Below are 27,068 nucleotides of genomic sequence, written 5' to 3' on the forward strand. Positions count from 1 at the left end.
AGCCGTTTTAGCCGGTGGAAAATATTTTAATAAAAACATTTTAGTCATTGTTCCCAAGTAGTGATTGACTCTCGTGGTAACAAATTCAACCACTATTTAACTTTGTTTCTCAATGAAAAAGGGAATAATCGAAGGCGAATGGCATCATCAGAAATGCCATTTATTTTAAAAGTGTCGCAAAATTCTAAGAAATTTTCCAAGTGAGCGTTGGGATCTTCGTCCTGCAAACCATCAAACTGAACAAATTGCTGTATCATTTGAATTGTGTTAGGTTTTAGTTCAAAAGTATTTACAGCTACAGTAGGTCTAACTATGCTCAATTCAGTTCCTGTTAAAGAAGGTTTAGCATAAACATACATAGTGCGTGGAGCAGGATTCTGATTAGCAGCAATCGCAGGAGGTAACGAATTTTCTTGGTTTTCAAGCATCTCCTCGGTTGTAGTTAAAGTATCGTCCTCTTTCTCTTCCTTTGTGTATCATAAGCTTCACCTTATTGCTCTTCGGTTTCTGCGAATTGTGCGGTCGATCTCACCGTCAAAGAGTAATGCTCTTGACGGGTTTCTTCTGGTCATAAACTAGAAAAACCTATCAGAAGAAAATAAATGAAGAATTAGAAAAGAAAATAAAAATTTAAATTGCAATAAAAGTAAAATAGCTAAAGTAATAAAAATCAAGTGTTCCTAATATCCTAGTTCCCCGTCAAAGCGCCAAAAACTTGATACGTGATATTTGTGACAGGTTTTAAATATTTATAATTAATCGTTCTGAAAACTAACTATTATCACGATGAAGGCAAGTGTACCTATCGAACAGTAGTATAGCTTTAGCAAGACTGAATTTTCGAACCCAAAGGAACCAAGAGTACTAGTAATTACCTTCTTTTTATTATCTAGCCTAAAAATTAAGGGATTTGGTTATCTAAACAAATTACTAAACTAAGAATGCACAGAAAGAAAATTTGGGAAAATACTTTTGGAAAAATTCGATTGATTAAGACAATACCTAAGGAAAAATCCACCTAGATTTCACTTGTTATTTGACTCTGAATCAGACGATTTATTCATTTGACTTGATTCGTAAAAATCCCTAAGTTATATTATTATCTCTCTTGAGACTAATAATGTCTAACCCTAGGTTGAATAATTGAAATCTCTTTCTAATTAACACCCTAGAATTGCATTAACTTGATCTATGGATTCCCTTATTAGGTTTCACCCTAATCTGGCAAAATCTTGTCACCCTATCTCTAGGTGCGCAATTAACTCCGCTTAATTATGACAATTTTACTCTTAGACAAGGTCTATTCCTCCTCTGAATAAGAGCTTAGCTTGAATCAATATCCTTGAATATTAAAACAAGAATTAAGAACATATAATTAAGAACAAGTCAAATATTTATCATACAATTCAGATAATAATAACAAGATCCATCTTAGGTTTCATTCCCCTTAGGTATTTAGGGAGTTTAGTTCATACTTATGAAAGAAAACATCTCAAAAGCATAAAGATAACAAAACATAAGAAAACCCAAAACTCCTGAAGGAACTTGAAGGGAGATCTTCAATCTTGATGATGAATCCGGCTTCTGAGATAGATCAATCGGCTTTCCTTGAGTAATTCCTTGCTTCCTACTCTGCGTCTCCCCTTCTAAGTGCCTCCTCAGGTGTTTAAATAGGCTTTAGAATGCCTAAGAGCCCTCAAAATTGGCCTTTTCCGAACAGGGTTATACTTGGGTTCGGCTGGGACACGCCCGTGTGCGACTACTCCAGCTCGTGGTCATGGCTGTTGAATAGGTACGGATGTGTAGTCTACTCGTGTAAGCTGTGCTTCGATCCTGCCAAAGAGACACGACCGTGTGACACACCTGTGTGAGGAAGTCTAGGTCGTGTTGATTTCCCATGTGGGTCCATTTTCTCTATTTGGCCAGTTTCTCGTTCTTTTTACTCTCCTTTGCTCACCTAAGTATAATACATGAAATTAAAGAATTAGGAGCATCAGATTCACCAAATCTAAGGAGAAATCATCCATAAATGTGTTAAGCATGGGATAAAAATATGTATAAATTATGGTTTATCAAGTCTCACCATATAAATAATGCCTCCAAATTTTCAAGGCAAAAACAATGGCAGCAAGCTCTAGATCGTGCGTTGGATAGTTCTTCTCTTGTGGCTTCAAATGCCGTGAAGCATAGGCTATCACCTTGCCATCTTGCATAAGTACACAACCCAATCCATTTAAGGATGTATCATTGTAGACCACAAACTCTTTTCCCGGCTCAGGTAACACTAAAGCAGGAGCTTCAGTCAGCAATGTCTTTAACCTCTCGAAACTCTACTAACACTTTTCTGTCCATTCAAACTTAACATCTTTCTGTAGCAACCTCATCATTGGAGTCGCTATCATGGAGAATCCTTTCACAAATCTTCGGTAGTAACTGGCTAAACCCAAAAAGCTTCTAACCTTGGTTACATTTTTAAGCGGCTTCTATTCAACAATGGCAGAGATCTTATTTGGATCAACTTGGATGCCTTCACCCGAAACAAAATAACCCAAAAACCTAACTTCTTGGAGCCAAAACTCACTCTTGCTAAACTTAGCATATAGTTGTTTTTCCCGTAAGGTCTACAACATAGTTCTCAGATACTTCGCATGCTCTGTCTCATCTTTGGAATAAATCAAAATGTCGTCAATGAATACAACGACAAACTTATCCAAGTATGGCCGAAAAATTCTATTCATTGGGTCCATGAATACGATCGGTGCATTTGTTAACCCAAATGACATGACAAGAAATTCATAGTGGCCTTACCTCGTTCTAAAAGTTGTCTTAGGCACGTTCAATTCCTTAACTCGTAACTGATAGTAGCCGGACTTCAAGTCTATCTTAGAGAGCACAGTGACTCCTCTCAACTGGTTGAACAAGTCATCAATCCTTGGCAAAGGATACTTATTCTTGATAATTACCTTGTTCAACTGCCAATAATCTATACATAGCCTCAATGAACCATCTTTCTTCTTTACAAACAATACGGGAGCACCCCAAGGTGAAAAGCTTGGCCTTGCAAAACCTTTATCCGCCAGCTCTTGCAATTGTGCTTTTAACTCTTTCAGCTCGGTTGGCACCATCCTGTACAGAGCAATAGAAATGGGAGCTGTTCCTGGCACCAATTCAATACCAAACTCTATCTCTTTTTCAGGAGGTAATCCGGGTAATTCTTCTGAGAACACATCTGGATATTCACATACTATTGGCACAGACTCAATCTTTAACTCCATTTCCTTAGTGTTCAATACAAAAGCAAGGTAGGCTTCATACCCTTTTCTCATATATCTCTGAGCAACCATCGCTGTGATTAAAACCGGTGGCGTACCCAATTCTCTTGAATCAACCTGCAAAATCTCACCATCTGGGCATTTCAATTCAATATACTTGCTACCACAGTTGACAACTACATCATGCAGGGTTAACCAATCCATACCAAGTATTACATCAAACTCATCAAATGGTAACAACATAAGGTCAGCCAGAAAGCATTGACCATGAATCGTCAAAGGACAATTCTTACAGACTTTATCAATTAGGACTGATTTGCCTAATGGGTTTGATACTCTAATAATAAATTCGTAGGTTCAATGGGTATGTTCATACTAGACACCAATCTCATGCAAATGTATGAATGCGCCGACCCCGGATCAATTAAGGCAACAACACATGTATTAAAAAGAGAAAAAGTACCCGTAATAACGTCAGGAGCAGAGGCTTCTTTTCGAGCACGTATTGCATACGTTCTTGCTGGGGCTTGAGCCTCTGATTTTGTAGCGTCTGCAGTCATAGCTCGACTTCCACTAGCACTTCCAAGATATCTAGGAGGTCTACCTCGTGTAATGGGAGCACTAAACTTCGGGGCTACTTCCACTTCTTCTTCATTCCACTCTGGGCAGTCCCTGACGAAGTGGTTAAGAGAACCACATTTGAAACATGCATCGCTCTTCATTCGGCACTCTCCAAACTGAAATTTGTTGCAGCTTTTACACTTTGGCTTTTGGTCATTACACTCCCTACACTAGTTACCATCGGGAGGAAGACTTCTGATTGCGTCTTTTGGAGCCTCTCGTTCTACTCGAATATCCTACCAATAAAGTGAAGCGTTCATGTTGGCTCCTTGATTTCTTTGTAAGAAATGAGAGTGTCTTACCTTTGCTTGCTTTCTTTCATTATTGAGCTCCTCGGCCTTTTTGGACCGATTAGCTAATGCAGCTAACTCTTGTATCTCAAGAATCCCAATCAACAGCTTGATTTCTTCATTGAAACCTTCCTCAAAATGTTTGCACATTTCTGACTCAATTTGAACCCATTCAGTGGCATACTGACTTAGCCTTACAAACTCCTTTTCGTATTCTACTATAGTCTTATTTCCTTGCTTGAGTTTCAAGAACTCCTTTCGTTTCGAGTCTAAGAACCTTTGACTGATGTATTTCTTCTTAAACTCTGCTTGGGAAAATTCCCAAGTCATGTTTTCCTTTGGCACCACGGAAGATACAGTCTTCCACCAGTGATATGCAGTATCCTTCGGGAGAGACACGGCACACTTAAAGCACTCTTCAGGTGTGCATGACAATTCATCTAATACCTAAGTAGTATTCTCGATCCAGAACTCGGCATTCAGACATAAGCCTTCTACTACTACCACTAGAAACAACTCGTTGTACGAAAGCTAGAGCATGGATCTCGGCTCGCTCGAACTCATCTTGAGCTTGATTGGAAAACATTTACTATATTCAAAAACAATTTAAACAGTTAGGAGATGTCACACTATCAATGTTTGAATAATGGCATGTATAGCGATACTCAATACTTTCTACGGTAGTTGATCACATGATTTTGTGATAAGTTTTAAATATTTATAATTAATCGTTCTTGAAACTAACTATTATCATGATGTAGGCAAGTGTACCTATCGAATAGTAATATAGTTTTAGCAAGACCGGATTGTCGAACCCAAGGGAACTAAAAGTACTAGTATTGACTGTCTTTTTATTATCTAGCCTAAGAATAAAGAGGTTTTTGTTTTAACTAACTAATTATTTAAACTAAGAATTGACAGAGAATGGAATTGGGGAATTGCTTTTGGGAAAATCGATTAAATTAAGACAATACCTAAGGAAAAATCCACCTAGACTGTACTTGTTATTCTAGCTCCGAATTAGACGATTTATTCATTTAACTTGTTCCGTAGAGATCCCTAAGTTATGTTATTATCCCTATTCAAGACTAATAACGTCTAATCCCTAGATTGAATAATTGATACCTTTCTCTAATTAACACCCTAGGGTTGCATTAACTCGATCTATGGATCCCCTTATTAGGTTTCACCCTAATCCGGCAAAATCTTGTCACCCTATGTCTAGGCGCACAATCAACTCCGCTTAATTATGACAAATGTACTCTTGACAGGGTCTATTCCTCTTCTAAATAAGAGCTTATCTTGAATCAGTATCCTAGGATATCAAAACAAGAATTAAGAACACATAATTAAGAACAAGTTAAATATTTATCATACAATTCAGAAAATAATAACAAGATTCATCTTAGGTTTCATTCCCCTTAGGTATTTAGGGGATTTAGTTCATAATTAAAAAGGAAAGCATCTCAGAATAATAAAGAATACAAAACATAAAGAAAACCCAAAACTCCTGAAGGGGAAATTGAGAAGAGATCTTCAATCTTGATGGTGAATCTGACTTCTGAGATGGATCAATCGGCTTTCTTGGAGTAATTCTTTACTCCCTATTCTGTGCCTCTCTTTTCTTCCTCCTCTAGGGTGTATTTATAGGCTTTGGAATTCCTAAGAGCCCTCAAAATTAGCCTTTTCTGAATTGGACTCAACTTGGGCTCGGCAGGGACACGCCCGTGTGCGATTACTTCAGGCCGTGCTCGAGCCTGCCAAATTGACACGGCCGTGTGGTCTGCCCGTGTGAAGAGGTCCAGGCCATGTTGATTTTGTACTTTGGCTCATTTTCTCCGGTTTTGGTCCGTTTCTCGTTCCTTTCGCTCTCCTATGCTCTCCTAAGTATAAAACATGAAATTAAAGCATTAGGAGCATCGAATTCACCAATTCTAATAGGAAATCATCCATAAAATGTGTTAAACATGGGGTAAAAGTATGTATAAATTACGGTTTATCAGTAGTCCTAGAATCGACTAAACCGTAGCTCTGATACCACTAAATGTAACACCCCTCACCTATTTCTAATGCTGGCACAGGGTTCGAGGCGTTACAGGACTTAAACCTTCACCAACATGTAAAACCGGGTCACCAAATTTCGTCCAAAATTAAAGCTTTTCAAACACATGCATACCGTCCCTTATACAGGCCTTTGAGGCCTAAAACATGCATCGGGGTGGTTTGGGACAAAACCAAGAACATTCAATAAACTTTGGGCAATTTAATAAATTCTCTTGCTTTAGTGAGTCACACGCCCGTGTGGGTGGGGTCGTGTGGTCACACATGCCCGTGTAGCTTAGGACACGCCCGTGTCCTCTGCCCGTGTAACTCTCTGTTTATGATGTCATCATGCATTTAGGGGCACACGGCCAAGACACATGCCCTTGTGTCTAGCCTGTGCTCGAAACTGACTTAAAATTTTAGGCGCAAGGGACGTATGGCGATACCACACGCCCATGGGGGTGATCCATATGTCACACATGGCCTAGACACACGCCCGTGTGTCTACTCGTGTGGACCTTGTAAGGCTATTTTCCAAGCCTTTGGTCACCCTCTATCAACCAATCACACTTATAGGTTATCTTAATACATAATAAGGCCAGATTATGCACTTACATATAACCTTGATAAACCTCATTGCATGTAAACCTCATATCATCGGCTTTATACTTGCTAGGTTAATTCCCTTTTTGTATTAAAGGTTTCCATGTCTCATTGACACATTTAAGATTGGCCCATTCTTATAACTCATTGCCAATTATAGTCAAGCCATCCTATGTAAAAATAAACACGCATAGATTTGTAGGTCATAGCCTACTTCAAAATGAGCCGATTCCCACGGCCATCTACAAATAGATGTGTATATCTTTACATGTCTTCATTATGGCTAATCAAATGACATATTTAACAAAATAAACCAAGAGCCCTATACATGCCATTGAAAAAAATAAAAGTGCCTATATACCAAAGTTGGACTAGTTGATAGTATGTTGACTCTCCAACCGTCTTCCAATCTTTACGAGTCCTCGAGCTCTGTAAGACAGGAAAAAGATAGGGGTAAGCATTTACATGCTTAGTAAGCCTGAATAGCTGGAAAGTAAACTTACCGATTAATTAGCATACAACCATATTAAGCAAATAAACCAACAAGAATGAAATAGTTTCCCTATCACATGCATTCAATCAACAAGTTAGTCACAATAATAATGCACCATGTAATTTTTCTTAGATGAGCTCATCATTCATCATTTCATTTATATACATCATATTAATCCCGTTGAGTTTCTAGAAAATCTCGATGGATTATCTATTATCCGTCAAGTCATAAGAATGATCATTTCAAGTATGCACTCCCGCGAATCTCACATCTTACGGCGGGATTACCGGTCGTGTTAAATCCCTCGCATCGTAAACTCATAAGGTGAAGTCGATTACCACCCGTGCTAAATCCTTATAGCGACAAACACCCTTAATGATCTCGGATTTAAATTACCAGTCCAGGCTAAATTCATACCCTAATCGGATTATCCGTCCGGGCTAAATCCACAATGCACACATATTCTTCGAGAGGCTCGATCACTCAAGGAACACCCATCTGGGCTAGATCCTTTTTATACTTGAGATCAACGGATTACCTGTCCGAGCTAAATCCTTTCTGCAACACATACAGGATCTCAGGTCATGTAAGCCATGGTTTATCCATTAGATTTCCTTTTCAACCTCAACCGGGACATTTATCAACATGTCATTATTAAGGATATATTTCATAGATTTTCATGCCATCATCAAATGCAATTACCATAAGTTCATAAATCATGCAATTAAGCATACTATGAGTTTACTTTAAGTTTTTTGAACTTACCTGGTACTCGTCTTGATATCGTGTTTCAGTTATTTCAAAATCTCGGGGTCTATAACAATAAAAATAAATCATTAACACCTCACATTGTACGTTTTGAGTCTACATTTCACCCCCGGTCCAAATGACCGTTTTCCCCTAACCTTTCACATTTTTACGATTTAGTCCCTAAGCTCGTATAATAGAATGCATGAAATTTCTACATTACCCAAGCCTAACCGAATGTTCTTTCCTCTTATGGCAGCCCACATTTTTCCATTATTTCACATTTCTACCTCACATTTTACACTTTTTGGAAAAAAGGTCCTTTTTAAGGGTTTTTCATGAAAATCACCTAGGAAAATATGTTTAACACACATCCAACTTCCATATTCCTCAATAAACCATCAAAATACAAGTAACTCATGCATGGGTAAATTTCTAAGCATGAACCCTAGCATGAAATATAGGTAGAAATAGAGAGAGAAAGCTACCGAGATTTCAAAAATACGAAGAACATTAAAAACGGGGCTTGGGAGCACTTACTATTGAGCTTGAAAATATTGAAAACCCTAGCTATGGTGACTTGAGAATTTCGACTGGACAAGGAAGAAAATGGCTGATTTTTTCCTTCTTTTTTCCCATTTTATTTCATTAAATTGCCAAATAACCAAAATACCCTTAAGCTTTTTTTAAAAAATTTCATCCATACAAGCCTACTTTTGCCAAAAAACTTAGAAATTGGGCAAATTGCTCCTCAAGACCTTCTAATTAATATTCTAAAGCAATTTCATACAAATTGCTTCTAAAACCCAAGTTTTGCAATTTATCCAATTTGGTCCCTAATGTCCAATTGGAAACCTTACTCAAAGAATTCCTTCATGAAACTTTAACACATGTATATTATCATATTCTAGACCTCATAATAATCATAAAATAAATATTTTGATGTTAGATTTGTTGTAACACCCCGAACCCGAGACCATCGCCGGTGTCGGACACGAGGGGTTAGCAAGCCAAGTTCACTTGTTTTGCCCATCCATTGGACATTTCCAGTCAGGCTGGAAAAAACTGCGTCACTGTCGTCTTAAAAATCATATCTCGAGTTTCAAAACTCAGAAACTGGTTTCGTAAATTTTCCCTGAATTTAGACTCATATATCCATCCATGTATTTATTTCTAGAATTTTTGGTCGGGCCAATTGGTACAGTTTATTAGTTAAAGTCACCCATGTTACAGGGATCGACTGCTCTGACCTTCGCACGGTATAACTTGAATATTTCTCTGTACAGGGCTTTAATGCTGGTTCCGTTTGTTTCTAATGAAAATAGACTCAATATGGAATCTTTACATATAAGGTATGTCTCCTAATTATTTCTGGATAATTTATAGTAAATTTTTAAAGTTGCGACAGGGAACCCAGAAACTGTTCTGGCCCTGTCTCACAATAGCTTTAATATCTCTTAACATGTAACTCCTATGACCATTTCGTTTCTTCCATATGAAAATAGACTCATCAATGTTCATTTACATAGCTGATTCACTATTTAATACCATTCCTACAAATTTTGGTGATTTTTCACATTCACGTTACTGCAGCTGGCAGCATCTGTTTTAAGGTAGGTCTTACCTATTTTGTAGTCTCCATGAACCAACTAGTCTTGCCTTACATAGGTCCACATATGATCATTTTAACCATGCCAATGGCTGATCATGTGACCAACATTCCCATTTCCAATTCATAGTCACATCATGACACCATATATATATATACAAACCGCAAATAGTTTAAGTTGATACTTCACTATTACGAGCCATTTTCGCATGGCCGTACACATATACATCATAACATATTTAAACCAACAAGGGTAGTCCTATACATGCCATTTCAAGTTCAACCAAGAATTTATACCAAAATGGGGGCTTGATAGTGTGGATGACTTCGACTTCAATGATCCCGAATCTGATTGCTATCGAGCGAAATCTAGAAAACCGAGAGCCAAAGCAATGAGTAAGCATTTTATGCTTAGTAAGTCTCAAGGAATATAATCAACTCTAATTACAGCAATGCATTCACATAGTTAAATGCATCATTTCATTAATGCACATTCACATAATCATACTTACTTCACCATCCCAACTCTTATGTTCATACACAAATAACGGCTTCATTAAGGCCGATAACTCGTTCCATCATAGGAGCGGATATTCACACGCTCTTACTCCTAGCGCAGCAAAGCACACACCGCACTTACCTTGTCATTGGGAAATTTCACAAGTGCATTAGCTGAAATTTTCCAGCAAGCTTATAATTTTCAAATCACATACCTTCGAGTTTAACCGGATGTCGCTACTCGATCAATCGCCTTCGGACATAGCCCGGTTATGGTAACCCGCACCAAGGCCTACGGACTTAACCCGGATATCACGATTTGCACAAATGCCTTCGGTCTTAGCCGGATAGAATGACTTCATACGAATGCCTTCGGTCTTAGCCGGATGTAGCCACTAGCACAATTGCCTTGGTCTTAACCCGCTTATAATTTCCAGCATAATTGTCTTGGGCTTAGCCCGGATATCAATCAATTTCTCATGCACACATACATCAATAATCATTGGACATACATATTTATTTTTGTTACTAAGGCTCAAACACAATTATAATCACTAACATAATCGCCTTCGGGACTTAGCCCGGTATCATTCAATACTCATACACACATAAATCAATAATCAATACATCCATATTTCATTCCACATAATTCAAGTAAGGTCACTTCTTGAGGACTTACCTCGGATGTTGTCGAACGGCTTTTACGGCTATTCGATCACTTTTTCCTTCCCCTTGTCCAATTGTGGCCCTCTTAGCTCTTGAGCTAATTCAAACAAATTCAATTTATCAAAACCTCATTGTGCTAGCTTATGGCCGAATATGACAAGGAATTTAAATGGTCATATGGCCACCCTTTAGCTTGAATACACAATGGTCATGCACATTTTATACTACATCAAGCAATTCAATACAATTTATTCGAGCATCAAGGAAAAGCTAAGGCCTTCAATAGGCTACCCAAGGCCGAATATACTTGTCCATGTTGAGGCCAATTATGCACTTAATACCACACAAAAACAGCATGCATTTTACTAGTTAATGCTTTGCATATTGTAGCTCAAAACTTACAATATAGCATCAAGCACTCATATGTGTGCTAGGCCGAATGTGCTTACAATTTCACAATTATTCTTCAACATCTTCTTCTTTAAACAAACTTATTCATCACTTCCTTCATAACCAAAACATCATGTGCAAACATATATATACATATATGAGCATGGCGAATTTCAAGGTGTCCATAGCCATCCAAAACACAAATTTTAACTAACATGCAAGAAGCATGAACCATGCTCATGAATGCATCATGGCGAATATGACAATCATGCTCCTTTTCAACTTCAATCATGATAAAACAAAAGAAAGCTCAAAATCTTACTCAAGAGTAGACAATCCATCATTGCATGCATCATCATCAAGCTTCACACTTAGCATGCAATGGCTTTATCACCATAACAACTTTGGCCAAATACCATTTCCATGGCTTAACAAAGATTTGAGCCATGGCTAACATGCACATCAAGTTAGCAACCAAAACATGCATGAAACTCCTAACACAACCTCATACATACCTTAATCTTGATGCAAACTTAGCCAAATCTCCTTCTAGATCTCTTCCAAACCAAGCATGAAGTAAAATCCTCCTTCTTCCTTAGTTTTGGCTCAAAGAAAGGATGAACAAAATTTTTTCTTTCCTTCTCTACAACTCACGGCAATGGAGGGGGATTACCACACTCACACACATTTTTTTTCATTTTTTATCACCCAGACACCTTTGTTTATTATTTCACCCTAATGCACCAACAAAACATGTTTCATGACATGTTTAGCCCATCCTCCTTGTCATGGCCGCCACCACCTATAAAGGGGAATTTGACATGCAAGTCCATTATTTTGCATGCATGCTTTAATTAGTCATCACACATTTCCTATCATACTTTCAAAGTTCATTACTAAGTCCTTTCTTGTGGAATTCACCCTTATAACACTAAATCAATCATCATAAAATGTCATACATGAGCACACACATATTATAGGCATCAAAATAAATTTTAATTATTTTTATGCCTCGGTTTTGTGGTCCCGAGACCACCTTCCGACTAGGGTCAATTTTGGGCTGTCACAACTCTCCCCACTTAAGAAATTTTCGTCCCCGAAAATCTTACCAGTAAATAGGTTTGGATATCGCTCTTTCATAGAGTTCTCGGTCTCCCAAGTAGCTTCTTCTATCCCGTGCTTGAGCCATAACACTTTTACTAGCGGAACCCGCTTGTTTCACAACTCTTTCACTTCTCGTGATAGGATACGAATCGGTTCTTCCTCATAACTCATATTAGCTTGAATTTCAATTTCTGATGGACTAATCACGTGCGATGGATCGGATCTATAGCGTCGAAGCATCGAAACGTGAAAGACATCGTGAACCTTTTCGAGTTCGGGGCAAAATCAAACGATATGCCACCGGATCGACTCGCTCGGATATCTCATATGGCCCAACGAACCTCGGGCTCAACTTGCCCTTACTACCGAATCGAGTATCTTTTTCCAAGGCGATACCTTGAGAAACACTTTATCACCCACCGATACTCGATATCCTTACGCTTTAGGTCCGCGTCGACTTCGACGATCGGAGGCTATCTTCGACTTTCACGGATTACTTTCACTTTCTCATTCAGATCCCTAATCAAATCCACCCGAAAATCTTGCTTTCACCGAGCTCACCAAAACAATGGTGTACGGCATTTACGACCGTACAAGGCCTCGAGGGTGCCATCTTAATACTTGATTGAAAGTCGTTGTTGTTGTAGCGAATTCAATCAACGGCAAATACCGCTCCCATGAACCACTAAACTCGAGGACGCAACATCTTAACATATCCTCAAGTATCCGAATTATCCGCCGGATTGACCATCGGTTTGGGGGTGAAAGGCGGTGCTGAAATGCAACTTGGTACCCAAAGCTTCTTGCAACTTTTTCCAAAATCGCGAGGTAAATCTCGGATCTCTATCCGACACTATGGAAATAGGCACCCGTGTAATCTCACAACTGAGAAACGTACAATTCAGCTAATTTGTCCATTGAAAATCCGTGACGTATGGGGACAAAGTGGGCCGACTTAGTCAATCGATCTACCACGACCCAAACCGCATCCTTCTTACTTGTCGACAATGGCGGTCCGGATACAAAGTCCATTGTGACTCGATCCCATTTCCACTCGGGTATCGTGATTGGTCAAGTAATCTCAAGGCACTGATGTTCCGCTTTCACTTGTTGACATATTAAACATCTCAAACAAAGTCGGAGATGTCTCGCTTCATACCATGCCACCAAAACCGACGTTTCAAATCATTGTACATCTTCAGACTCCGGGTGGATTGCCATTCGGCTACAATGGGCTTCATTCAGAATTATCGAAATGAGTTCAATTCTTTGGAACACAGACGACTTTTGAACCTCAAACAATCGTCATCATCGATTTGAAACTCGAATCCTTGTTCGAACACACTCACTGCTTTGCGTACCAACTCGTCGTCGACTTTCTCGAGCTTCTCGAATTTGATGTATCAATAGTGGTTTGGCTTTCAATTCAGCTACTAACACACTATCGGATCAAATGACAAGTGCACGCTCATCGCTCGTAAGCGAATAACGATTCTTTACTCAAGGCATCCGCAACCACATTCGCCTTTCCCGGTGATAGTCAATGACCAGCTCATAATCCTTTAACAGCTCGAGCCAACGTCTTTGTCGCAGATTTAAGTCTCTTTGGGTCATCAAATATTTGAGACTTTTGTGATGCGAGTATACATGGCACCTTTCACCAAATAAGTAATGTCGCCAAATCTTTAAGGCGAATACGATGGCGCCAATTCGAGATCATGAGTCGGATAATTTTTCTCATGTGGCTTTAATTGCCTCGACGATAGGCCACAACTCGACCTTCTTGCATTAATACGCAACCTAACCCAAGTAGAGAGGCGTCGCTATAGATGACAAACTCTTTGCTTGGACTCGGGTTGCACTAGAATTGGGGCTTCATCAAATAAGTTTTCATTGATCGAAACTTTTTGGCATTTCTCCATCCATTCGAACTTAACATCCTTTTGGAGTAAGCGTCATCGCCGTGGCTATCGTTGAGAAGCCTTTACAAATCGTCGGTAATAACCTAAGCAAGCCCCAAAAGCTCGAACCTCAAGAATATTTCTGAGGCTTCCAATTAAGTATGGCTGAAATTTTATTCTGTCGACTCGAATACCCGTCAGATACCACATGACCCAAGAAGCTAACCTCTCTTAACCGTAACTCACACTTGCTGAACTTAGCATATAATTGCTTATCCCATAAAATTTGCAAAGACTAACCGCAGTGTTCAAAGATGTTCGGTCTCATTTCTTGAATAGACCAAGATGTCATCAATGAACACGACTACTTAATCGATCCAAATATGGTCTAAAGATCCAATTCATTAAATCCATAAATACCGCAGGGCATTAGTGAGCCCAAACGGCATCACTAGGAACTCATAGTGACCATATCTCGCTCAAGGCGCTTGGGTACGTCCAATCTCGGATTCGCAATTGATAATAGCCCGATCTCAAATCTATTTTCGAGAACACCGAGGCTCCTTTAGTTGATCGAACAAGTCATCGATACGTGGCAACGGATATTTGTTCTTTATTGTCGCTTTATTGTCGACAATAATCGATGCACAACCGCATGGTTCCATCCTTCTTTTCACGAACAACACCGGCGCACCCCAAGGCGAAAAACTCGGTAGCAAAACCTCTATCCACCAATTCTTGCAATCGAGCTTCCAACTCCTTTAATTCCGTTGGTGCCATACGATACGGAGCTATCGAAATTGGAGTGGTACCGGTACCAATTCGATGCCAAATTCTATTTCCGAACAGTGGTAAACCCGCAATTCTTCAGGAAAACATCCGGTATTCACAAACCACGCACGCAGATTCGGGTTTCTTTTCGATTCCTTGTCATCGAGCACGACGCAAGGTACGCTTCGCACTCTTTTCTTACATATTTTCGGGCCAACATTGCGATATTACGGTGGCAACCCCTTTAAGTCCGTAGACTTAACCCGAATTATCTCGTTATTCGCGACCTCAAATCGATAGTCTTGCTTTTGCAATTTACGACCGCATCGTGCATGGTCAACCCATCCAAACCAAGAATAACGTCGAATTCATCGAACGGCAAAAGCATCAAGTCCGCCGGAAACAAGAACCTCGGAACACTAGGGACTTTTCTTGCACACTTTGTGGACAAGCACGTAATGACCCAAGGGTTTGACACTCGAATTACAAACTCGAAGAGACTCAATAGGCAAAGTCTTCTCGGATGCTAATGTTTCACATATATAAGATTGAGTAGAACCGTGGTCAATCAAAGCAATCACATTAGTATTGAAAAGAGTGAAAGCACCGGTAATGACATCCGAGAGGCAAGATCCTCGCGTGCGCAGTATGGCATAAGTCCTCGCAGGAGCACGAGCCTCGGATCGATGGTAGCATCTCTAGATCCTCTCGACCGCCATCGACATTGCCCATATTTCTAGGTGGCCTACCTCGGCGATGGTAGCACCCGAGTTTCCACTCGACTCACATTCTGCTCAAGCATCCTCGGGCAATCCTTCCTAAAGTGGTCGGCCGATCCACACTTATAGCAGAGCGATCACGAAACCAACAGCTCCCGAATGCCATTTGCCACAATGTTGACACTCCGCCTCTCTCGGTGATCATTTCCACCATCGGCGATTGAAGTGACTCGTGTGGTCACAGGGGTCGATCGCGTCCTCGTCTAGAAAAGCCCAAAGCGCCTCTAGACCGGTTCACATCATCTCGAAATCTCTTGATTGCTGTTGAAGAGACTTTCCGAGGACCTCTTTCGAATTCTCCAGGTTCCCACATCGCCTTTTGTTTCTCCTTTCTAAGCTCTTCGACTTTACAAGCTCGCTCAACAAGTACTACGATCTCTCGATTTCGAGAATGCCAACGAACATCCTTATATCATCATTCAGCCCATCCTCGGCGTTTACATATAATAGCTTGGACGAAATGCATTCTCAGACGTATAAGCCTCACAAATTTTCGTTCATAGTCGGTAACCGACATAGAACCTTGCTTAAGATCAAGAAATTCCCTTCGCTTTTGGTCAATGAATCTCGATCGATATACTTTTTTTTTCGAACTTGGTTTGAAAGAATTCCCAAGTCACTTGCTCTCTAGGTACCACAAGTCGAGTACTCCACCAATAGTAGGTGGAATCACGTAGCAAGGAGATGGTACACTTTAAGCACTCATCGGTGTACAAGATAGCTCATCGAGCACCGGATAGTGTTGTCCAACCAAAATTCAGCTCGTCGGCATCATCATCATCCGTAGCTTTAAATTCAGTGGCCCCATGTTTTCGAATCCTATCGATTGGGGGCTTACTTGACCTTATTTGGTCAGTTACCGGAGGTATTGTAGGTGCGGCGGTTGCATTTGTCGGGAATGGAGGTTGTGGGACAGCCGTGTTAGTTCGAATGTATTGATTAAACCATTCGTTCATCACACTATAAAAGGCTTGCCTAGCCTCATCATTCGGATTGCTGGCCATAGGTTGAGAGTCCGCGGCGCTGTCCCTTGTGCGGAGCAGCGCCACACTCTCCACATCATTAGCTATTGCTCGATTGGGATCGGGATCCATTGCTATAAACAAACTCAAAGTCAAATTGTCGAAATCACCACACTATCGATTCATCATTTAATGGCATGTATAGCTAGACCCCAAACACCTCACGGTAGTCCTAGAATCGACTAAACCGTGGCTCTGATACCAATAAAATTGTAACACCCCGAACACGAGACCATCGCCGGTGTCGGACACGAGGGGTTAGCAAGCCAAGTTCACTTGTTTTGCCCATCCATTGGACATTTCCAGTCAGGCTAGAAAAACTGCGTCACTGTCGTTGTAAAAATCATATCTCGAGTTTCAAAACTCGGAAACTGGTTTCGTAAATTTTCCCTGAATTTAGACTCATATATCCATCCATGTATTTATTTCTAGAATTTTTGGTCGGGCCAATTGGTACAGTTTATTAGTTAAAGTCACCCATGTTACAGGGATCGACTGCTCTGACCTTCGCGCGGTATAACTTGAATATCTCTCTGTACAGGTCTTTAATGCTGGTGCCGTTTGTTTCTAATGAAAATAGACTCAATATGGAATCTTTACATATAAGGTATGTCTCCTAATTATTTCTGGATAATTTATAGTAAATTTTTAAAGTTGCGACAGGGAACCCAGAAACCGTTCTGGCCCTGTCTCACAATAGCTTTAATATCTCTTAACATGTAACTCCTATGACCATTTCGTTTCTTCCATATGAAAATAGACTCATCAATGTTCATTTAAATAGCTGATTCACTATTTAATACCATTCCTACAAATTTTGGTGATTTTTCACATTCACGTTACTGCAGCTGGCAGCATCTGTTTTAAGGTAGGTCTTACCTATTTTGTAGTCTCCATGAACCAACTAGTCTTGCCTTACATAGGTCCACATATGATCATTTTAACCATGCCAATGGCTGATCATGTGACCAACATTCCCATTTCCAATTCATAGTCACATCATGACACCATATATATATATACAAACCGCAAATAGTTTAAGTTGATACTTCACTATTACGAGCCATTTTCGCATGGCCGTACACATATACATCATAACATATTTAAACCAACAAGGGTAGTCCTATACATGCCATTTCAAGTTCAACCAAGAATTTATACCAAATGGGGCTTGATAGTGTGGATGACTTCGACTTCAACGATCCCGAATCCGATTGCTATCGGCGAAATCTAGAAAACGAGAGCCAAAGCAATGAGTAAGCATTTTTATGCTTAGTAAGTCTCAAGGAATATAATCAACTCTAATTACAGCAATACATTCACATAGTTAAATGCATCATTTCATTAATGCACATTCACATAATCATACTTACTTCACCATCCCAACTCTTATGTTCATACACAAATAACGGCTTCATTAAGGCCGATAACTCGTTCCATCATAGGAGCGGATATTCACACGCTTACTCCTAGCGCAAAGCACACACCGCACTTACCTTGTCATTGGGAAATTTCACAAGTGCATTAGCTGAAATTTTCCAGCAAGCTTATAATTTTCAAATCACATACCTTCGAGTTTAACCAGATGTCGCTACTCGATCAATCGCCTTGGGACATAGCCGGTTATGGTAACCCGCACCAAGGCCTACGGACTTAACCCGGATATCACGATTTGCATTAAATGCCTTCGGCCTTAGCCCGGATAGAATGACTCACACGAATGCCTTGGTCTTAGCCCGGATGTAGCCACTAGCACAATTGCCTTCGGTCTTAACCGGTTATAATTTCCAGCATAATTGTCTTGGGCTTAGCCCGATATCAATCAATTTCTCATGCACACATACATCAATAATCATTGGACATACATATTTATTTTCGTTACTAAGGCTCAAACACAATTATAATCACTAACATAATCGCCTTCGGGACTTAGCCCGGTATCATTCGAATACTCATACACACATAAATCAATAATCCATACATCCATATTTCATTCCACATAATTCAAGTAAGGTCACTTCTTGAGGACTTACCTCGGATGTTGTCGAACGGCTTTTACGGCTATTCGATCACTTTTTCCTTCCCTTGTCCAATTGTGGCCCTCTTAGCTCTTGAGCTAATTCAAACAAATTCAATTTATCAAAACCTCATTGTGCTAGCTTATGGCGAATATGACAAGGAATTTAAATGGTCATATGGCCACCCTTTAGCTTGAATACACAATGGTCATGCACATTTTATACTACATCAAGCAATTCAATACAATTTATTCGAGCATCAAGGAAAAGCTAAGGCCTTCAATAGGCTACCCAAGGCCGAATATACTTGTCCATGTTGAGGCCAATTATGCACTTAATACCACACAAAATAGCATGCATTTTACTAGTTAATGCTTTGCATATTGTAGCTCAAAACTTACAATATAGCATCAAGCACTCATATGTGTGCTAGGCCGAATGTGCTTACAATTTCACAATTATTCTTCAACATCTTCTTCTTTAAACAAACTTATTTATCACTTCCTTCATAACCAAAACATCATGTGCAAACATATATATACATATATGAGCATGGCGAATTTCAAGGTGTCCATAGCCATCCAAAACACAAATTTTAACTAACATGCAAGAAGCATGAACCATGCTCATGAATGCATCATGGCGAATATGACAATCATGCTCCTTTTCAACTTCAATCATGATAAAACAAAAGAAAGCTCAAAATCTTACTGAAGAGTAGACAATCCATCATTGCATGCATCATCATCAAGCTTCACACTTAGCATGCAATGGCTTTATCACCATAACAACTTTGGCCAAATACCATTTCCATGGCTTAACAAAGATTTGAGCCATGGCTAACATGCACATCAAGTTAGCAACCAAAACATGCATGAAACTCCTAACACAACCTCATACATACCTTAATCTTGATGCAAACTTAGCCAAATCTCCTTCTAGATCTCTTCCAAACCAAGCAAGAAGCAAAAATCCTCCTTCTTCCTTAGTTTTGGCTCAAAGAAAGGATGAACAAAATTTTTTCTTTCCTTCTCTACAACTCACGGCAATGGGGGGATTACCACACTCACACACATTTTTTTCATTTTTTATCACCCATACACCTTTGTTTATTATTTCACCCTAATGCACCAACAAAACATGTTTCATGACATGTTTAGCCCATCCTCCTTGTCATGGCCGGCCACCACCTATAAAGGGGAATTTGACATGCAAGTCCATTATTTTGCATGCATGCTTTAATTAGTCATCACACATTTCCTATCATACTTTCAAAGTTCATTACTAAGTCCTTTCTTGTGGAATTCACCCTTATAACACTAAATCAATCATCATAAAATGTCATACATGAGCACACACATATTATAGGCATCAAAATAAATTTTTAATTATTTTTATGCCTCGGTTTTGTGGTTCCGAGACCACCTTCCGACTAGGGTCAATTTTGGGCTGTCACATTTGTGGTCCCAAAACCACTATTCTGACTAGACCCTATTTCTAGATGTTACAGTTTAAGAACATATTTATATAGTTAGGGTTGTCGTTGTCCTCAACCCTAGGTTAGCTGACGCTCTTGTATTTAACTTTTGATTGTCCGAACCAAAACAACACTAGCTCGTAAGTGTTTTGTAACAACCCTCACCCGTATTCGATGCAGGAACAGGGTTACGAGGCGTTACCAGACTTACATCGCAAACAATCATACAATTTCAATCAAATTAAAACCATTTACTTTCAGTCATAAAGTTTCTAATACAGGCCTACGAGGCCCAAGACATGCGATGAAAGTGGTTTGGGATTAAACTGAGAACTTAGGAAATTTTTACAAAACTTAGAAGATTTTTGCCATGTACAGGGGTCACACGTCCGGGTGGTTTGGGACACGGCCGTATGGGCAAGCCGTGTGGTTACACACGCCCATGTCCCTAACCCGTGTAACTCTCTATTTTATAAGGCATGCACAAATTGAAGTTACACGGCCACACGCCCTTGTGCTAGGCCATGTGGTTAATTAATTTCCATAAATTAGGTGCAGACTTCACTCGGCCAAGACACACGCCCATGTCCGGGGCGGTATCCCTCAGACGACTGAGACACATGCCCATGTCTCAGCCCGTGTGCTCAATTCTGAGCATTTTGTTTCTCAAAATTTAGATGTAGGGGACACAAGGCCGAAACACATGCCCATGTGACACACAGCCTAAACACAAGTCCGTGTGTCTACCCGTGTGGATAAAAATAAAGGCTATCTACCAAGCCAATTTGCCACCTTAATTTGCACACACATACACAACATCAGATGGCACAAATCATAGCATACTTAGACAACCAAAACATCCATAATCAAGGCTAAAACATGTCATTTCTACACCTAACATACTTACAACATGATATTTTACCAAACCAAATCATACAAAACTCACATTCTACAAGCTTTAATATGGCTACCATTAATATGCATTGTATCATATAGGTCTTCTAGTATACCAATGAACCAAAATCGATCATTTAACCACAAAGCTATATAGCCATAAATAAGCATATAGTGAACCATTATAAAACACATAAACAAAATGCATTGGCTCATATACTAATATAAATAGGCTTACAACCATTTTAGCCAAAATAAGCCAATTACATGCCAAATATAAGCCAACACATTTGGCCAAATTCATAATGAAACATATACCAAAATGACCAAGTTCCTAAACATGCCATACTTAAAATGTTTAAAATCATCGATACCCAAAATGACAGTTTGATAGTGTGATGTGATCTCTGACGATGTCCAATCCGAGCTAGCTTGGTAACACTACAAAACATGGGAAAATAAATCAGAGTAAGCTACATAGCTTAGTAAGATCGTATGAAAGAAATAAGTGAATCTTATCATTCATTTAACATTCAAGTAATATAATATAAGATGATGCAATTTACCATAATCTCATGACCATATTTCATTCAATCACAAACTTCCTTGAAATCATCATTTCATGAATTTAATAATCATAAACTTTATGTACATACTTTTACCATCTCGTAATAATTTCATACTTATTTCATCGTTGACATACCCAATGAACCACTCGAAATAATAATATCGGGTACTCGGCAAACCTTGCACACGTGGTGTCACATATGTAGCCATTGCTACCTCTATCTCAGAACACATATATGCTCCCTCTGTAAGACATGGAAAAGAAAGGGTAAGCATTTACATGCTTAGTAAGCCCAAATAACTAGAAAATAAGCTTACCAATTTGTTTAGCATGCAACCATATTAGGCAAATAAACCAACAAGTATGGAATGGTTTCCCTATCACATGCACTCCATCAACAAGTTAGTCACATAACATCACACCATATAACTTATCTAAGATGAGCTCATCATTCAACGTTTTCATTTTTGTATCACATATTAATCCCATTGAGTTACTCGAAAAATCTCGATGGATTATCCATTTACCGTCAAGTCATAAGAGCGATCATCTCATGTATGCACTCCCGCGAAGCTCACATCTTGTGGAGGGATTACCAGTCTAGGCCCCCGTAATGTAAACTCATAAGGTGATGTCGAGATACTAGTCTAGGCTAAATCCCTTATAGCGAAAAAAACCCTCAATGAGCTCAGATCTGAATTACCAGTCCAGGCTAAATTCAGACCCTAATCGGATTACCCATCCGGGCTAAATCCACAATGCACACATATTCTTCGGGAGGCTCGATCACTCAAGGAACACCTGTCTTGGCTAGATCCTTTCTACATTTGAGATCAATGGATTACCCGTCCAGGCTGAATCCTTTTCTACAACACATGCAGGATCTCAAGTCATGTAAGTCATGGTTTATCCATCGAATTTCCCTTTTTACTTCAACCGGGACATTATTATCATATCATTATTATTGACATATTTCATGGATTTTCATGCTATCCTTATAACTATATATCATGCATTCATAACACACATAATTAGGCATATTAATAGTTTACTTAAAGTTTTTCGAACTTACCTAGTATTCGTCTCAGTTTTGCATTTCCGTTATTCTGAAACCTTTCGTTTTTCTCGATAGACCTTTGGAATTTGCTCCTCAGGGTCTATAACAATAAAAATGAATCATCAATACCTCACATTATTCTTTTTGAGCCTAAATTTCACCCCTATACAAAATGACCATTTTGCCCCTAACCTTTCATATTTTTACGATTTAGTCCCTAGGTTCGTATAATAAAATGCATGCAATTTCTACCTTACCCAAGCCTAGCTGATTGTTCTTTCCTCTTATGGCAGCCTACATTTCTCCATTATTTCACATTTTTACCACATATTTTACACCTTTTGCAAAAAGGTCCTTTTAGGGGTTTTTCATGAAAATTACCTAGAAAAAGATGTTCAACACACATACAACTTTCATATTCCTCCATAAAACATCAAAGAATAAACATGTCACACATGGGTCACTTTAAAAACATGAACCCTAACTCAAAATATGGGTAGAAATAGAGAGAGTAAGCTACCAGGATTTCAAAAATGCGAAGAACATTAAAAACGGGGCTTGGGAGCACTTACTATTGAGCTTGAAAATGTTGAAAACCCTAGCTATGGAAAGCTTGAGAAATTCAGCTGGATGAGGGAGAAGAGTGGCTGATTTTTGGCTTCATTTTTCCATTTTATTTCATTAATTAGCCAAATGACCAAAATGCCCTTAAGCCCTTTCTTTAAAATTTTATCCATACATGCCCATTTTTGTCCAAAAACTTAGAAATTGGGAAAATTGCTCTTTAAGATCTTCTAATTAATAATCTAAAGCAATTTCATACAAATTGCTTCTAGAATCCAAGTTTTGCAATTTATTCAATTTGGTCCTTATTTACCAATTGGACACCTTACTCATAGAATTTCCTCATGAAACTTTAACACATGCATATTTTCATATTCTAGACCTCATAGTAATGATAAAATAAATATTTCAAAGTCAAATTTGTGGTCTCAAAACCACTGTTCCGACTAGGCCCTATTTTGGGATGTTACATGGCCCATATACTTGCAGACACCGCCTCAATTCCATATATTTTGTACCAGTATTCATACTCTCGAAGTTAACACGTCAGGAGGTGGTCAAGTTGTTGACACCATTACCGAGGAGACAATGTTACTAAATTAATTTTAATTTTTGCATCTAATAAAATAATTAGGAAAATTTTTTAAATTATAGATATGATCTTTAATTTCTTTTATTTTTTTCATTTATTTATTTTAATTTGCTAACATTTTTCTTTTCTTCAGAAATAGTAGTACATACCCCTAAAAAAAGGAGTCCTATAGAGTTAGTTATTAATATCAACTTGGCAGTATCTGTAACGTCCTCGACCCAATCTAATTTGCTGGACTCGAATCTCGAGTGTTACCACTCTATTACAGACTTGCATTTAATTACACATACATAGTTTTAACTTTCCATCATAATTACAACACTTTATCAACTGATTTACAATGTAAGGTACTGTGGATAATTAAAAACATTTTTATGGATTAAATAACATCAATTAGTTACAAGGTTCTACCTACTTTGCCTCTAGTTGACATTTTTAGCTGCAAGTGCATTACTATCATGTTCTATATTCAATGCAAGGGTTTATAATGAACCCCATAGCTTGTTTGCTTTATTACCCATCAGTCTCTATCACGCCAACCTTGCTCGCTCTGTATACATAATTGCCCATCTCGCCACTACATCGGCATAGCCCTGGCATTGTCCCTCCTAACGTAGGCTCAATTAAGCTTACCTGTAACAAAATACACAGAGGAAAGTTCTTAAGAACTTAGTGAGTCAAGTCCTATTTACCTGAATCACATTTATAAAACGCATCTCAAAAATTTCATTAATCATCTCATTGATCCTTGTTCTTTAACCTGACTCTAGCGAGCACTTAGCTAGAGTTTCATTCTTTACATTAGAGTCGTTTGACCGTCTCCGAATGTATTTGCAAGTATATGAAAAGGCGATATCTGGAAGTATACGGGTTAGGTTGTATTATAGTTACAACGGAGTAGATGAGTACTCCGAGGATCGTACCCAAGGGAGGTTTAGCACTAAATTAATTCTAACCAAAGCATACATAGATCTAATTAGTTGTTTAGATGAATTATATTACGATAAAATAAAAAGAAAGGTTTTTGTGATCTTTACTAATAATAATAAAAGAAAGAAAAGAATAAATCATGAGAAATCAAATAATAAAATATATCAAATCTGAATATGGGTGATTATCTTCCTTTAGTAATTATAACTAATTGTTACTTAAGTTTTCTTGTTCAATCAACTAGTCGATATCTTAGCAAGATCTTCTGATCTTCCACTAAAATAATGAGTCAGCAAGAACTACTTATCTCTCGACCTCATAGTCCAGACTAGTTCAGGGTTAAGGTGCTCATGTATAGACCATACTAAATTTGGGTTAATTCCCACCTTAATGACTTTAGGGTTGTCAGACCTAGGGTTTAAGTTCTTCCTTTCTTGAACAATTGATTTGCTAAAAGAACCTTACAAAATATTTAATTAATCATACCTCCACTCACTAATCCCCTACAGGAGGAATATAAACTTGATAGAAAGAGTAGACATGAATAATAATTCAATAGTATAAAGTTTAGAAGAAGCCTAATTTGTATTAAATGTAATGTAGAATCCTCACAAAGTTTGATCAAATGGACAAATCTAATTTCTTCCACAAAAGAAAATAACAAAAATTGAAATAAACCTAAAGCCTAAGAAGAGAAAAAGACTAAAGACGAAATCTAAGAAGAAAATTATACAATATGAAAGCTATCTCTGACATGTGTTAAATGAGCCTATTTTCAGACATTAGGGTGGCCATTGTCTTTAACCCTAGGTCAACTACCGTCTTCGTGCTTACATTTGATTGTGTGGACCAAAATGGCCATTGCTTGTAATTATTTCCTGTACAGAGGTGATGTTGTGATACACCAAGTCTAGTGTTGTGACATCAAGGGTAGTATTCTCCATTTTCAGGATGTTTTCAGGGGTGTTTCATGACATCCTCAGGTTGTACCGTGACATTAAAGGTTGTAACACCCCTAACCCATATCCGTCATCGAAATAGGGTTACGAGGCATTACTGATCAAATCACATCAATATTACATATTTAAACGTTCATAGTCATAATTATGCAAAACATAATCATATTGTCCCTTACGAGGCTCTTAAAGGCCTTAGAACATGCTTAGAAGTGGTTCGGGACTAAACCGATAACATTTACAAAACTTATAAAATCTTCAAGCATTCAAGGGTCACACGCCTGTGTGAACAGCCCGTGTGCCTCACACGGCCACCAGACACGCTCATGTCACAGGCCGTGTGAAAATAGGCCAGACATACTGACTTGCACCACATGGCTAGAGACACGCCTATGCGCCATGGCCGTGGAAAAACTAGAGGGGTTATTGACTTTGGTCACATGGCCGGCCACATGCCCATGTCCCAGCCCGTGTGTCATGCGCGTGTACCTAGGCCATGTGTCACACACGGTCAAGCCACATGCCCGTGTGCCTAGCCATGTGGAGTGAAAATAGGCTTGGTTGAAGCCACATTTCTCACCCTTTTATAAACTATTTTATGCCTCATAATATACCATTTCATCATCAATAAACCAATTCACAACATACCATTTCTCAGTCATGATACATCTTTAATAATTAACCAAATCAATTACTCATCTAGCAAATACATGAATCCATATTAATCTTGCCAAAACAAAAGTCATTGTATACATCATAAATCACTTGTCAAACTTATGAATTAAGCCAACTTATATGGCCAAATACATACCAACATTTACAAGCCAAATCTCATGGCTAATATCATAACTCAAAACATACCAAGATGACACTAGCCTATACATGCCATATACCATATATACAAAGCTTCAAAAGTACCAACAAGATGATCGATAGTGTGACGATGTTCCCGATGGTCCTTGAGTCTGAGCTAGCTTCGATTATCTATAAATCATGGAAAAAATACACAAAGTAAGCTTTAAAAGCTTGGTAAGCCATACACAAATAAATTACCACATGAATCAACATCATTTCCATCAATAGACAAAGTATGAGTAAACACATATAAATACACAAACCTTTCTTAATGAATGCTTATTAAAATTCAAATGTAATTTCATCAAATACTTCCCTTTTCAATACTCGTATGAATCTTGTACGTTC

At 38.7% G+C, this 27,068-nt stretch overlaps 1 protein-coding gene across 1 annotated transcript; it reads right to left on the reverse strand.

Annotated features, from left to right (window-relative positions):
• Positions 1–2,804: 2,804 nt before the first annotated feature.
• On the reverse strand, positions 2,805–4,333 carry LOC128284391 (uncharacterized). Its single transcript, XM_053022395.1, has 4 exons — positions 4,196–4,333; positions 4,072–4,129; positions 3,746–3,933; positions 2,805–2,972 (listed from the first exon to the last, which is right to left on the reverse strand). Exons 1-4 carry the CDS (start codon positions 4,331–4,333, stop codon positions 2,805–2,807), a joined length of 552 nt encoding a protein of 183 aa, XP_052878355.1.
• Positions 4,334–27,068: the final 22,735 nt, after the last annotated feature.

Source organism: Gossypium arboreum, chromosome 2 (genome assembly GCF_025698485.1).
Source record: "Gossypium arboreum isolate Shixiya-1 chromosome 2, ASM2569848v2, whole genome shotgun sequence".
Taxonomy (NCBI): Eukaryota; Viridiplantae; Streptophyta; class Magnoliopsida; order Malvales; family Malvaceae; genus Gossypium; species Gossypium arboreum.

Excerpts from the sequence above, each read along its gene's own strand:
- LOC128284391 (XM_053022395.1), bottom strand. The coding sequence starts at position 4,333 with ATGTGCAAACATTTTGAGGAAGGTTTCAATGAAGAAATCAAGCTGTTG. Across the intron at positions 4,130-4,195 it reads ATGAAAGAAAGCAAGCAAAG|GATATTCGAGTAGAACGAGA; the intron begins GTAAGACACTCT and ends CTTTATTGGTAG. Across the intron at positions 2,973-3,745 it reads AAGAAGCCTCTGCTCCTGAC|TTGAACAAGGTAATTATCAA; the intron begins GTTATTACGGGT and ends GATTATTGGCAG.